Source organism: Bos indicus, chromosome 23 (assembly GCF_029378745.1).
Source record: "Bos indicus isolate NIAB-ARS_2022 breed Sahiwal x Tharparkar chromosome 23, NIAB-ARS_B.indTharparkar_mat_pri_1.0, whole genome shotgun sequence".
Taxonomy (NCBI): domain Eukaryota; kingdom Metazoa; phylum Chordata; class Mammalia; order Artiodactyla; family Bovidae; genus Bos; species Bos indicus.
This window is the reverse complement of record NC_091782.1, coordinates 24,463,247-24,478,422: the sequence shown is the minus strand read 5'-3', so window position 1 is coordinate 24,478,422 and position 15,176 is coordinate 24,463,247. Positions and strand designations below refer to the sequence as shown.

Below are 15,176 nucleotides of genomic sequence, written 5' to 3'. Positions count from 1 at the left end.
GTAACTGGTACTTACCAAAGTGAGTCAAGGAAATGGTATTTTGTTCTTTGCAAACAGAAGTGGCTAAATTTAAAGAACTGAGATACCCCTACCCCCAACAAGCGCACACACACAACACTGTAAACAGGACAGCTTCTCCCTGGTGAATTTGTGTAGGGCATTAAGGGATCTTTTTTTCTAGAAGAGCATCCGGGGGTCTTGAGAAGTTAAAGAGAATCTCTATTTTTTTTTTTTTCTCCCATTGCATATTTTAGAAATCATTAGAAATTTAAGTTTATCCAAGAGCTCAGCAGGAGAGAAACAATGGCAAAAAGTGGTGCTTTTCAAATCATGTTTCATATGGTGAGTCACCTGCAAAGCATGAATTAGACGAGAAACAGACTTCTCCATCTGAGCTACATTGCACAGTGTGGTCATATAGCAAAGCGCTTGAGTTAAAGTCCTCCCAATTCTTGATGAACAAAGGTGGCTTGAGCTATGGATATTAGAATGCTGTGTGCTGCCATGACAATAGAGACAACAAACTTCCTTAACTGTTCTTGAAAAACGAGTCCTAAGATGAAGGACCTGGGCCAGCGGCAGGAGAAACACCACCTTTTAATGCAAGACTTCCTTGCTATCCATTTGTAAATTGTCATGAACATTGATCGTTTCAGAGTAAACAGACACACAGAGACACACTCCCTGGTCTCTGAGGCACAACTAAGTTAATTGGTCTTTTTTTAAGACACGTGGAAATAGAATAGACTCAGCAGCTAAATTCTGAATTCCTTCGCATGGAGGGGGATGGATCAGGTTTAGCCAAACAATAGAGATGTAAACCCCAAGTTACCTCCCATTTTTGCTTGGAGCCCTGCTGTTATTCTAAAAGATCAATATTTGGTTTAAAATACATTCAGCTGTGATTTTTAGGTGAATGACACCGAATTCTACAAGAGCAATCAAACATCACCTAAGGAAAACCATTTCTGTGGCTCTGAGAGGATAGGAACGCAGTTCCCTTCTTGTGGTGACTGGAGAGCGTTGGCCTTTCTTGAATAGCTGGTGAAGTCTATTCCGTAGATCTCTTCAAAAATTCAACTCATTGCACAGCAGCCTGTGCAGACTTTCCAGCTCCCCGCCTGGGTCTCAAATAATTCTAACCCCCTGTCAGCTATTGTATGATCTGATGCAATTTCCAAGCATTTGAAAAGGTGATCTTGGAGCAAGCGCGGAACTGAACGCAAAAACGCAGTAGCGCGAGTCGGGCTCTGCGAGGAGCCGGCTCCGGGCGCTAATTAGTGGCGCTGTCCTTCAGCACCACCGACATCTTCGTGCGCCCTGACTGCTTGGCGTCACCTTTAGTGTGGCCGCCTCAACACACTTGTCACCTGGTCCCTCTTTCACTGTGTGTTTTAACCCCCTCGCTCCAACAATATGTATATTTTATTTCAATTTTCACTAGTCTAGGGCTATTTCATGTCTTTTCAATATGGATGAGTATTGGCCTAGCTGACAAGCTTAAATCTGGCTCATTTTTAAAAAATCTTCGTGGAACAACGCTAGCAGTGCGGGGGAGGAGGGGGGGTACTTTCAAATCTCCATAGGGTGAAACAACAGATTTAAATAGCCATTTTCCATGTAATGGAAATCCCAAATATCCACTCTGACAATAGTTTCTCAAAGGAAAACATTCTGTTTTCTTCCCACCTCAATTTAAATGGATGTTTCACACTGGACACTGGGTTGTAAAACCTGCAGTTTAAACATGAAAGAAACCAATGCTTCCTATCCATGCAATCCTTTCTTTGGAAAAGCACTGTAGTCTTTCAATAAGCTTTGAAAGGGATGGAGAGGGACTGAAGAACATTTATTTGGTGCCACCAGGAGTGACTCAGTTTTTAGTCGTTCAGTTACTAGAGACAACTGTGGCCCTGGAGCTGGAATTAGTCCTGGTGAATAGGCCATGTCTTATTAATTCGTATGAAGTTGGGATAACAGCTGGTCCCCCTTGCCTTGTGTGCTCCTCGGGTTACTCAGCTTGCTAGGAAAATAAGCCTCAGAAGCTCTGAGTACAGTGAAGTGAGGAAGCCAGTGAAATTGGCATTGCCTTGAGGCTCATAAAATGTCATAGTTCAAAACCTTTTGTCAAAATGGAACATTTGAGATGCAGCCCTCTTCAGTGTCTGGGCCGAAATCAACAGCTCTCCATTCTTGCCTTGCCCCCACCTTCCCATTCCATGGGTAACTCTGGGTTCAGATGTTTTCCTCAACAGATGGGAACAAGAAAGCTTTATCCAGTACAGTTAACACCACCTCCTCTTCTCACCCTCCCTTAAAGAAAGAAATGTTCTGGACACTTAGAAAAATAAGGGCAGCTACAATATTGGTGTTTCATTAGTTTTCCCTGAAGCCCAATGAATTTAGCCTTTCATAGAATCCTTCAAAGCCTCAAGCTAACACCAACACCTCAAACACCCAGGCTGTGGCTGGCACATTTAGGGCTAAAAGAGACCAGAAATTCTGCTCGAGGATGTGATGATGGGGGAAGGGTTTGTGAGAAAGATTTTTTTTTCTTCTTTTTTCTTTTCTCTTTTGCCTCTAACTTTGATTCTGTCACTGTTTCATTGAGGAAGAGCAAATCTCTTCTATCACTCTCTTTTGGGAACAGGCTAGTTCAAGCCTCAGTGGAGTAAGGGAAGCTTTTTAATGTGGGTATGCCTGTGTGGGACAGGCGTAATTGACCAAGAGTCATTGTTTTCTTTATCATCAGGTGGGGATCTGATGTTTAAAAGCGCTGCTGGACTTTGAAAACAAAGTAACAGATGAGAGAAGAATGTTTAGTTTCATTATGTTGTTACTTACCCCTTCTTATCACACCACCTTGGCCATTGAGAACAAGCCCACATTGGGCTTCCACAGAGCCCTTAATGAAAGAAAAAGAAATACAATCACTCATATGGATACTAACAGATACATGAGTTAAGTCTTTCAATCTGCCCCAACTCTGAACCCCATATCCTCATTACCCCATAGTAGACATTTAAAAGCAACCATTGAGCTGAAGCAACTTTGGCAGCACACACTATTGTAAGGGGGAAAAAATTGCCAGAAAAACCACAATCTAAAAGTTGTATAAATCTTAAGGTATGCATTTTACAGCACCATACAATATTACACTTCAAAGCACCTGAGTGCCTTTTATCTTGGCATAAGAGAATGAGAAGCCCTTTAAGTCTCCATCAAGGCACATAGCATACATATAGACAGTTTCCACAGCACTTTCTGCATGGAGCAAATTACACTGGAAGTGTCAAGTCTGGCACTGCAGGTTTCTTGGGAGCTCAGAGGAGCTATTTCAAGTGCAGGATTCAAGGTATCTTATGAAGGTACTGTTTTACCCCAGATGTAGAAATATCCTATCATGCTACCCAAAATGTGTCTTATGGAGGGAACACCTTCAGAGTCACTCACTGTATATCTTCAAGCTCCTAGTGGATTGAGGGATCATTTTAGCTGGGAAGAAGGAAAAGGCCTGCTGATTTTTGATTAAGAAAAATAAAAATTTCTGTCTCTCTCTCTCTTTTTTTTCCTGAGTCGAAATGTGTTAAAGGCTCATTTTCCTTTACAAACAAACGAGGTATTGGACTTGAAAGAGGCCTTGAAGGGTGTTAACCTACCCAACAGCCCGTGAAGAGTTAAGTAAATGCGGAGAGAGTCGGTGCATAATAAAAACCCACTTTACAAAACAACCTTTACAGCCCTGGCTCCCTTTTGCTTCCCCATTTTCACCATATTGAGGCAGGCCTGTAAGACCCCCCTTTTCAACTTACTCATGAGCTCTTTCTTATTTTAACTGTTCTGCCTTAAAGTGATTATCAAATCAATATGAAAAAAAAAAACTTAGAGACTGAGCATAAATTAAAGCGGTGATGGGAAAAGGTGTGACAGTTTCCTTTGTTGGCCATAGCAAATCTTTTTAGGGGACTCAAAGATGGAACTGAAGCCACAAGACTGTTTGCATCTGTTAGGCAGACTTAGACCGCCCTCCAAACCATTGGACTTTCACTTAAAATTCTGTGCAGGGAAAAGTATATTTACATTTGTTGCATTGGAAATGAGGCATATGCTGATGAATGTTTTAAAAAGGAAGAAATAAAAGGAGAGAGACGGGTTTCTCCCACACATCCCCTCCCCATTTCTCTTTTAAAAGTAGCTATGACTGTTTTTCTTTTTCATTTTGACAACTAAGTCCAGGAGGAGTGGAAGAAAATAACTTGCCAGAATTACAACTTTCTCCATATATCCCTATCTTTGTCAAAAATGTATATACACACTTCTATAGACATAGATACATAAATATATCATATACCTCTGTTCTCCATTTCTGCTATTATCTTGGAGTATGTCTCTCTGTATGAATTTTCCCTCAGTGTGAGCAATAAATGGGAAAAGGTAGGTTAAGAATGTTAAAAAAAAAAAAAAAAACATAACAAACAGGATGAAAATAAAGGTTTACAAAATATCTGAAATGGAGATGGTAGAGGCCCAGAAGCTCTCCAAGGGAGGAAACCGCTTTTCCTCCTGGGCTCTGGCGCACCGTTAAGATGTTTATTTTCTTAGAAGAAACGAATCTTGGTCTCTTCACTTAACAAACTTTCCCCCCTCATAAGTAAAACATGTTGTTTGGTCGGATGACATTGCATAAATGACCAGTTGAATGGCACTAAGTCGAAAATTGGATAAACTACGGTGTTCTTTTGCACGGGATTCGCTCTTTGTCTGGTGCTTGCAAATGTTCTAATCCCCTCTTTTGAAAAATACCCGGCTTTGTGCCTAGCACAGAAAAAAAATTTGTACAGATACAAAAAAATCAGCAGCAGACGCGGCTATTAAAAGAAGTAAATAGGTTTTAGTTGAGCTAAGCATTGAATGGCAGATTTTTTTCCTCTTGAGACATAAGGAGATCCTTGTGAAAAATGTAAAAATGCCCTGAGCGTATAAAATTATTTCGTGAATGTAAATGTAGAAAGTCAAGGTTTATGGAGCCAAATCTTTTTTCTTGTGCACCGATCTTGTGGCTTGGGCTCTTTGTTGGGACTGTAAGGGCTTTCACTTTAATTTTAAAGTAATCCCTTGCTCAGAGGTAAGTGAGGGGGAAAGATTTTCTGTGCGCAACGAGGGATCTCTTCTGTCTCCAAATCCTGCTCCTCCAGAATCTCCTTTTTCTCTTTGGGGACCTTAGAGAAAGTAGCCAGCTTTGTGCAGACTCACAGGCAAAGCTGTAATTTCAGCCAAAAGAAGTTACAAATTTGTGTCTTCTGGGTCTGTTTGGGACATGTGTAGACTTGGAAATATGGCTGTGACAGTGTATCTACATAATTATAAATTCTATTGTTGGCAAACAATGTGCAAAAATACATAAAGAGAGAAAGTACATCATCTGATTGAGTCATGGCCTTCACTGTAATGTGAATTCCTTCCTTCCTTCCTCTTTCTTTTCCCCTCTTTTCCTCTCTACCTATCTTTTCTTCTTTCTTCCTCCCTTCTTATTCATCTTCTCTCCCCCCACCCCCTTCCTTATTTCATTTCCTTCTCTTTAAGGAGTTGCATCTTATGTAAAAGTTAATGGCTTGAAGAGACGGGAGAAAAAAAATAATAAAGTTGTGAATCGTCCAGCGGGTGACGAGAGTGGGCACTCCTCAGGCAGCGAGAATTGGGTTCAAGCTTGCACCCGGGTCAAACGCACCGTGCAGAGGCTTTTATTGGGGTTCATTTTTGAGGATTTCATTTGGGATCTTTCACTTTTCACAGCAATCTAGAATACTGGTGAAACTTTCGCTGGAGCTCAGGGCTTCCCCCCCATCCCGCCCCGCAAAGTTTTGGAGCAAACCAGCTCCCCTACTTCACAGTAAGCTCCCCACAAGCTCAGTCTGGGACAAATGCCTGAAATACTCGGGTAGACCCAGCAAAGCGCCGAGACTGAGGGTGCGATTGGTCATCAACTTATCGGGTCTTACTCTGAGTCCAGTTGGCTCAACCCCAGCCTCCTTGATCTCCCCCACCCCATCCCCTCAGGGACAGAAATGCGGATTCACAAAAGACCTTGGTGCAGACCGACGGGAAGTAGGGGCCCCGCAGCTAGCCGGACTCCCGAGCGTCCAGGTGAAATGCCTGCTCCAATGAGACGGACAGAATGGCACACGCCTCCTCTAATTGTTTTGATAACTTTCCATAAGTGGTGTGTGTATGTGTGTGTGTGAGAGAGAGAGAGAGAGAGGAAGAGAGAGAGGAGACGGCTTACAGCCGGAGTATTAATGGTGCGGGAGGGGGAGGGAGAGGAGGGGAGGGCGCAGACAAATTCGCCGCATGCTTATTTACCTGCAAGTCGTCGGCTCCCGCGGCGGCCAGCCCCAGGCTGGGCCCTGGCAGGAGTCTTTGATCTGGGTGCATTCCATACTGAGAGCCATGGCTCATGAGGGACAGGTCGTGACGGCGGTAGGCATCGAGGCAGCCCAGCTCCCGCCTCTGCTCGTCCAGGCAGGACGACTTGAGCGCCCGCGCATTGTGCAGGTTAATAAAGTCGGTGGGCTCCCCGTGGTGGATCTGCTGGTAGTACTGCTGCGAGTGGTGGAGCGAGTTCAGAGAGTAGGCGTCGGGAGTGACGGCCGGGTGGCTGTGCTGAAACTCGTAATGGAAGGACTGGTGGTGGAGCGGGGTGTACTGGTGGTTAGTGGAGAAGTAGGGGGACGCAAACTCGGTGCCGGTGGTGGAGTAAGTTAGAGGGGAGGAGGAGGAATAGGCGACAGTGGAATTGGCTACGGACTCCAGACAGCCAAGCTGCATCAAACGGTAGCTGTTTGATCCGTCGTGACGTATCTGGAAGGAAGAGGGGGAAAGGGGAGAGCAGAAAAACTTGAGGTTTGTCATTTTGCAACCGAGGCGCAGCTCTCCCGGAGCCCGGGAGCTTTCTCTGGCTCTCCGAGCGGCGCGAGCGCGCAGGGCTCGGGCCGAGCCGCAGCCCGGCTCCGCGCCTTTGCCAGGGAGCGGCTGCGAGCAGGCGGACTGGGGGTGGGCGGCCTCGTCCTCACAGTCGAGAGCGCGGAAGAAAAAAAAAAAATCCCCCACCCTATATAGGTGCGGGTGACACACACACACACACATACACACGCGCGCGCACACACGCGCACACACACACACACACTCAGCCCCTGCCCGACTTGCACAGGGAGCTGGGCTCCGGGAGCCAGGTTTGCCATTGACTCCGGGGCTGCCCGGAGCAGAACCAGCGAGTCCACAGGAGCCTCGGAGCCACACCAACCCGCTCCCAACAGCGAGATGGCTCGGCGGTCCCTGCCGGGATGGTCTGCCAGAGCTTCTCAAAATCATTATCTATGTATTTTTTTTTTTTTTAATCCAGTCTGTGCAAATCGTCCAACTTGCTCATTTCTTAACCATTTGGGGCAAGGAATCCGACGCCCCCCACCCCCTGTTCTGCTTTACTTTCTAGAATAAGCCCATTCCAAACGAGGTGCGTGTTCCCCACCCCCCTTGGCCACCTACCCGCCCCCCCTCATCAATCTCTTTACTTTGCGTTTCTGAGTATCTTTTCTCCATCTCTATCTCTTTCTCCTCACCCCTCCTCCCTTTCTTTATTATTAGGATTATGTTTTTCCCCCTCATTATGGCAAATGTTTCTTAACGTGGCAGAGAGTTGCCCTTCCTGGCGACAGATGTCATAACGAACTTTCCTCCCTTTCCTTCCGTTCCCCCGAAAGCCAGATTATAATTAAACGTAACGGTCCGATATAGATTAGAGACAGGGAAAGCTGCCACCGCCGCCGCCACCACCGCCGCCACACACACGCGCGCTCAAAAAAAAAAAAAAAAGTAATAATACCTCGGCATCGTGGACTAGTCCCGGAAAGGTAGTTGACATGTTGGGTTTCTCCGAAAGCTTACGATGCAATTTCCCCCTCCAAAAAAAGAATCAGGAAAAAAATCCAAACTTCTTGTATTTTCCAATTTTTTTAAGGAAAAAAAAAATGTTCTATAGATAGAGATCTAAATTGTAATGGCTTTGCCCGGATCAGATAGCTCCTTGCCTCGTACTCACTTAAAAACCTGTAGGAACAAAATTTTCCCTCTGCACAAAAGCAGCTCCCTGGAACAGATTTTGTACTTGCTGAGTATTTCTTTGGCTGATGTCGTAGGTCCCTTGGTAATATAGAAGTTTTGAAAATTAAGCATCAGCACTGAGAACTGGGAGGACAATAGGCAGAAGAGATTTATCCCAGGAGACAAGGAATAAATATTGTATCTTCGCCTAATAAGGAACTGGAGGTTCTTTCAACATTTTTATCCATTTTTTCCAACCTTTATCATGCTTTTCTATACCGACTGAGGTGGGGACTCATCTCTGCAGAGAGCATTTGCACACATTTTATTGTGAAGATAAAGATCTAGCGCTGCTGTGTGTATATTAGAGATAGAAATATATATTAATTAAAGCTTCCTTTTCCAAGTAAGTGTTCATTCCTATTGGTTCCACTTCCTGGTTGCTGAAAGCTGCTTTTTTTCCAACAAGCACCCAAATCAATTTCACCCAGATTGGGGTATCTGCCTTTGCCCAAGTGGGAACAATACTCCTCTGTCCACATTTACATGAATTTGGGTTCTTTTCCCTTTTTTTGAAAGGCAACACCTGGCAGTAGCTTACACTTTCAGCAGCTTTAAAACAAATAACTATGATGGGCAGTCCCCAGTTTCCCTCATAAAGAAATAGTGTAACTGGCAATATATTTAAGAAAAATATAAGAGAATAAAGACTTGTGACAAGATTCTACGTTTAGGTGAAATGTTGTCTTCCACTTCTCAACCCAACCCGTTTCCCCCTCTTTTTGTATTTTCCTTCTTCTTTTTCAGAATGACTGCCAAATAGGGGGTGGGGTGTGGACCATTTAGCACTGGTACAAGGTATTTAAACACCATTACCCCCTAAATAACCCTTATATGTTTGAGTGTAATATTTTACAAAGAGAGGGCAGAAAGGAGGCAGTGCACACCTAGCTTGGTCTCTTTGGTGGCTTTCTCAACTTCCAAACAGTGTTTGAGCTTTACTTCGTTCAAAATTCAGCTTCCCACACTAAGTGCTCTAGCGCCTGGAGGGGGTAGCTGTGGCTACAGGCCCTCAATACTGAGGCTCTGCTGATCCGCTAGCCAACTCTGCCTATCTCCTAAGAACTGGCTGGCCCCACAGACTCATCTCAGAGATAGAAGGGGTAATTTGGTCTTAATTGCCATTTCATTTGGTTAGCTTTTAAGTGTTTAAGCTAAGAAGGTGTCTTAATAATAAGCCGCAGGCAAACAGGCATGTGGCTTTTTTTTTTTTTTAGGTCGGGGTTTGGGAGGGTTTATTAGGATCTGCTCATGCAGGCTAACTGGGGCTGTCACTCAGCGCTCTTCGCTTTATATAAATGGACAAAGGCACACGACAAGAATTGAAATGCACTTTCTGAAATGGAGATCCATGATGCTTCAGTCCTGAGCAAGGGTCAGCTGCCAACACTTGCTGCCCTTTTCAAGGTGTGCACGTGCCTCCCTCCCAACTTCTTGAAATTCCATATTTTGGTTTAATGAAACCAGCCTAATGAAGATGAAAAGCAAGAATGACCGACCAACTTGGTCTTTAAGTAGGAGGGGTAAGATAAGGGCCATTGCCACTGAGAAGATGACTTCCAAAAATGCTTGCAGTGAAACCTTTTGTTTGGCAGGACCAAGAAAGGCCTCTATATTCAGCCCACAGACAAAACAACTGTCCGTGGGAGCCTGCTCCCACGACCTTCCAGCAGGAACTTCCACCCCTACAATACTTCCCCCGCAGAAGAAGAATGTGTAGGGCCTGAAGCTTACCTGGGGAATGGCCAGACACCCTTTCTTTCCCTGGGTGACTGTTGTTGGTTTCCCAGTAAGTCCCAGCTGAGAAGGATGGCCCCTTCTCAGACAAGCTGCAAATCCCTCCCCCAGCTCCCCTACTGTCAGATACATCTCCACTGAAGTTGAAGGGACCTTCTTTCCCCGGCTTAGGTCCAGGCAGCAGACGCAAAACCCTGTCCCTCAGGAATGACCAGGAGGCCCAAGATATCTTGGCCGCCTGCTCTGCCTGCTTGTCCCAGCCTGTTTGGCCCTGCGTTTGTCCTGGTCGAGGCAAAGATCCACAGCCAGCCCCTGCACTTCTGATCCTCCCGGTGATGAGCTTTTGCCTCGAGATGAGTACATCCACAGAATGACCTCTGATTGCCTCGGCCATCTGAATCCTTCTGGACATCACCGAAGTCCTGGTGAATGTACCTCTCCCTTCCACTCCCTAACCCCTCGCTGTTCTCCGGAGTGACTTCTAGGTGCCAAGACAAAAGACGCCCAGGGCTTCATTTACTATGCTTCTAGACCTCCCACCGCTGCCCTCACCGTGATATTAGAGGACACTAAAGATCGTGAAGGGTGAGGATAAAAATAATAATAATAATAATAACTTGTATTTAAAGGTGATGAAGTGTGGAGGATAAAGTGCTTCTCTTTTTGCTTAGGAGTCTACTTTGCCAGGACCCACGTGTTCTTTGGAAAGTGCTCCTCTCACCCGACTGCCCCAGCTTCCTGCACCAGCGTCTCAAAACTGTAGGGAAACCCCATTTGACCAACTGCTTCCTCTCGCCTCATCCCAACTTAAAAAAAAAAAAAAAAAAAAAAGCTGTTTGTCCCTGAAAGAGAAGTTGGGGGAATCATGTGTGCCATATGCACATACTGGTCAGCAACTCCCTTCCATCTGCTCTGGGGTTGCTCAACGCGCCCCCTTTCTAAAGAAACTCATCGAGGCAGGTGTGTGCTGTGCTTGGTGTCTGTGTGTCTGTGTGTGTGTGTGCTGTGTGTGTGTGTGTGCTGTGTGTGTGTATGTGTTCTGTGTGTGATATGAGAACACAGGATTTGTTTCTGTCAGACAGACCCCTCCCCCATCTTCCCTTCCCATCCAATTAATAGTCTTAAGCAATTAATAAATGCCATCTTGCTTGATCCAAAAGGCTGGGCTTTTCAGCAAAGCTCATTCCTCTTTCTCTGCTTGGGCCCTTTCCGGGAGAGCGACTGGCCACACATTCTCCAGCGGGCGGCGTAATTGAATTAACTGGCCAAGGCGAGTTGGAGACACAGTGACAATCGCCTGGGGCTCCCTCCCTCAGGAAACCGATAGTGAGCATCCCAGCCTGAGCCCCGAGGCTCGGCTGGCTCCCGCCCACTCGAGATGGCTCATAAAAGCACAGAGCACCAGCCTGGAACCCTAGAAGCTGGAGAGGGTTTCTCTTAGCACCCAGCGCTTCTGTTCTGCCTTCTGATTCTATGCTCCTCACTCCAGGAGGGATTGTTCCACTGCAGTCGCTTTACAGATCTGCAGGGAAATCTTTATATCTATACTAACTGTTTTGGTTGGGATCCAGAGCTGGAGAAGAGGGTTTCTGAATGGTTTCCTATAGTTCAGACTTTGATACGGGAAGCTCAGGACCTGTCCTGGGCTTCTGAGAGCATGCATGCTAAGTCGCTTCAGTCGAGTTTGACTCTTTGTGACCCCATGGACTGTAGTCCACCAGGCTCCTCTGTCCATGGAATTCTCCAGGCAAGAGTACTGGAATGGTTGCCATGTTCTTCTCCAGGGGATCTTCTAGGCTGGTAGCATATCGGTCACCTCAGTTTTCATCCAGTCCCAAGCATCTCCATGGAAAAGGTCTGCCACCTACTGTGCGTTTGAGTTTTGTAGACAATTAGCAACAAGCAAGGGCCTATCCCTAGTTTTATTAAAATATATTTCTCCTCCTCCTCCTGCTTCTTCCTGCTTGGAATTCCTTTTGCTCCTCCAAATGGACATTTTTTTTCCTGTTGCTTGAATGGACTTTCCCTACAAAATTGCTTGCATAATGCTAAGTGAAGTAGAGTAGTTAAGGACTGTAATTACATGGGCATTTTTCAACAACAAAAAAAAACCCTTCCTTGTATATTCACATACACCAACCAAGATTTCTCATTTCCTCTCTCCGTTTTTCCTCATTTCTTTTCTTTCTTCCTTCCTCCTTAGAGGAAGGTAGAGATTGAATTCATCAAGCTTTAAGACAGCCTTGTGTACATTCTCTAATAATGAAATTTAGTGTGGTCTGTTCCCAGTGGGGGAATATGATTCCATAACCCAGACATGAGATGGCAGAATAGGAGACAATGTTTACGATCACAAAGACCTGGCTTCAGAACGATACTTGTACAGGAAAACAGCAAAACACTGACGACCCAATATTTTCTCTCCAGAGTGGCCAGGAGGTGTTAAACCTGTTCATCAGTACCTCTCCTGGCCCTTTCAAGCTTTCAAGCCCATCTCCTTTTACTTTTTATTTCAGATGCACATAAGGAGAAGAGGTGCCTTTAGAGATTTTTAAAACCAACAAAAAACAGTGTCCTATCTTAGTGGTGTCTTATCTGGGTGGTGTTTTGGTTCTATCTGCCCTCACCCTGTGAATCTCTCACCTTCTGAGCACTCTGAGCTGGATAGCCTTCTAAGACATCAGCCTAGGGTCTCCAAGAGCCAACCACACAGAGGTCCCTGTTTCACAGTCCCTCAGGATTGTATTGACCTCGAAGCATCTTCTTATCCAAGGACCTACTGGTGTGATTCTGGTGTGATTCTCCTGGCATCTCCCCATAGTGGGTAGGTGGGTGGGTGGGGGAATAATCCTTCAGGTGGTGGAAAGGGAGACAAGTTGGGTCCACCAGACAGTATCATAATCCCTGGTTCATTCAGTTTTCCTGACTAGACAAGCTAGGGAGAGAAGAGTGCTCCAAATATCAGGAAAATTCGGGTGGGAGCCAGGAATCTAAAACTTGATCCAGTTACATGGACCGGGATATTACAGGAGAAAAGTCATGGCAACGTGAGTAGGTAAAGCGCTCGCTCGCGGTCAGATTCCCCTACCCCTACCCCTAGAGAAAAATGAATAACTTGCCTTTCTTCTGTTTGCCTAAGCTGGTGCTGAGTCTGGAAGTCTTTCTAAGGGTCCCTCCCCTTGCCTTTCCAGTGAGGATTCGCTAACTCTTCTTCCTCTTGGGGGTATTCCCTACCCCCAATCCCATTCATCCATCCATCCACAAGAAAAGGTCCACTTTTAGAAAAAAGGTTACCTTAATTGCAAATGAGAAACGGCAGCCTATTTTTAGAAAGAACTGTGGGGTATTTAGGAGAAAGTAACATTTCTGATAGACTCGCCAGTCATTTCAGTTTAAGGGTTGTCATTGATTTAAAAATCAAACAAACAAATTCTGTTTTCTTTTTCTTTCTTTCCTTTTTGTAAACTTTTTTTTCCCCCCTATAAAACCTTCAGGCAGGACCCTACCGCCCCTCCCTCTCGGCTGTTTGTCAAAAGCCTAACGCGGATCTGTATTCCGCCGTAGCCTTGCAGCCCACAGGCAACGCGGATTCCGTAATCGTACAGAGAAAATGCATTTGCAAGCAATTAAAAAGCCCCGCGAACGTATTAGTCGAAAATTAAGCGGCAGAACTCTCTCGTCTGAAGTCTTCCCTTTGATAACAGTGCAACTTGGAGCGGAGGCCCTCATCCGAGAGGGCGGACTCCTCGCCCTGCTGCAGCAGCTGCTAAGTTGGGCCGGGGCGGGGCGCCCACCCTCTCCCCGCGGCGCAGCCGCAGCCCCGCGGGTCTGGGGGCGCCAGCCCCGCGCGGTCTGGGGGCGCTCACCCTAGGCAGCCGGGCGAGCCCTGGAGGGCGCGGCGCCCGGAGGTCTCCCGGCTGGCTGCGCTCTCCCTGGGCAGGAAGCTGAGGCCTTGCTCTCCCAAGGGAAACTTGCCTCTTTTAGCTAAGAAACGCGTGAGTTCGCAAACGACAGCGCTGCGTCGCTCGCTCCTCCCTCCGTTGGTCTAACCTTGGAGAGTGTTAGGGGTTTCGGAAAGTCAGCCGGCCGGAGTTCCAGTATCCTGAGCCCTCGTTTACTAAAGCACATTTACAAGTGTTGATTGCTCTGATCCCGAGAGCACACTCTCTTCCCGTTACTTTCTTTTGATAAAGCAAAGAGTAGCAATTAAGTAACAGCAACACTAACACCGGGCACTTCTACGTGTGAGCTCGGTTCCGAGCTCTTCAGGAGCGTTGTCACCCTACACATCCTTCCAGCATCCGTATGAGTCAAGCATCATGAGGTAGGTACAGTGTGTTACTATCTGTGTGAGACAGGTGTGAGCGCCAACGAGAACCCTGAAGCGCTCGGCTGCTCAAGACTCTCCCTCGCCCAGCAGGTGGGCAAGCGGTGAAAGTGAGGTTCAAAGAGATTTGAGTGATCGCCTGGGTCACAAGAGCTTTGAACTCAGTGACTTTCGGATTCAAATCCAGATCTCTCTCCCCCGTCCCCCTCCTCACTACATCTTCTGGCTTCTCCTGCATCTAAACTTTTACCAGGTTTTAATTTCCTCCTTTTATGCCCAGTCTCCATTCCTTTCTAGATGTCTAACAGAACGCACCCACACGAGGTACCCACATCGAGGCATCGAGGCCCCCGGTCCAAGTTTTTTCTGTAGTAGTAAGAGAGGATCGTCTTGACACTCTTGGCTGCAAATCCAGGTTCCCAGATCTGGCCCCTCCCTTTACTGGTGTGGGGGGCTTCCTGAGTCTGCCCCCCATCTCCTCACCCCCAGGACGGTCTGGCTCTGGCTCTATCCCCGGGAGACAGTGGTTCTGGCCGGCCGGCCCCAGCATTGACGCTCTGAGGCTGCGGCGCGAACGCGGGAGCCAGGCCGCAAGGGCGGCCAGAGGTACCCGCCAAGCTCCTCTTCTACGTCCTTCCCAGTTCTGCGGCGGCTGTGGTTTTGGCTCCACCGCGGGCCTCCCGGGCCCCTTTGTAACTGAGATGGCTAATAGTCCTGCTGTAGAACCGCCGGATTTGGAACCACACAATCTGAGCTTCAATCCCCGATTCTACTTGAGCAACTTACTTCATTTTCTCACTTGTACAACGGAAGATAAATTACTAACGCTTAGCTCCTCTGCCTGTTGTGAGGCTGAAGTGGAAAAATAATCTTATTATCTATCTGTCCTTTTAATCAGTCTGGATCGAGGGGAGCTTTTAATAAGTGTTGGGTATTATTATTCGAAAGGAGGGCA

At 46.5% G+C, this 15,176-nt stretch overlaps 1 protein-coding gene across 1 annotated transcript in view; it reads right to left on the bottom strand.

Moving 5' to 3' along the window:
• TFAP2D (transcription factor AP-2 delta) overlaps positions 1–7,918 on the bottom strand; it is a 59,476-nt gene extending 51,558 nt beyond the window's left edge. The window contains exons 1-3 of the mRNA XM_019985401.2: positions 7,880–7,918; positions 6,361–6,858; positions 2,845–2,905 (exon numbers count right to left, since the gene is read on the bottom strand). Coding sequence (XP_019840960.2) covers positions 2,845–2,905; positions 6,361–6,858; positions 7,880–7,918 — 598 coding nt within the window. The remainder of the gene's footprint in view (positions 1–2,844; positions 2,906–6,360; positions 6,859–7,879) is intronic.
• Between the last annotated feature and the right edge of the window lie 7,258 nt (positions 7,919–15,176).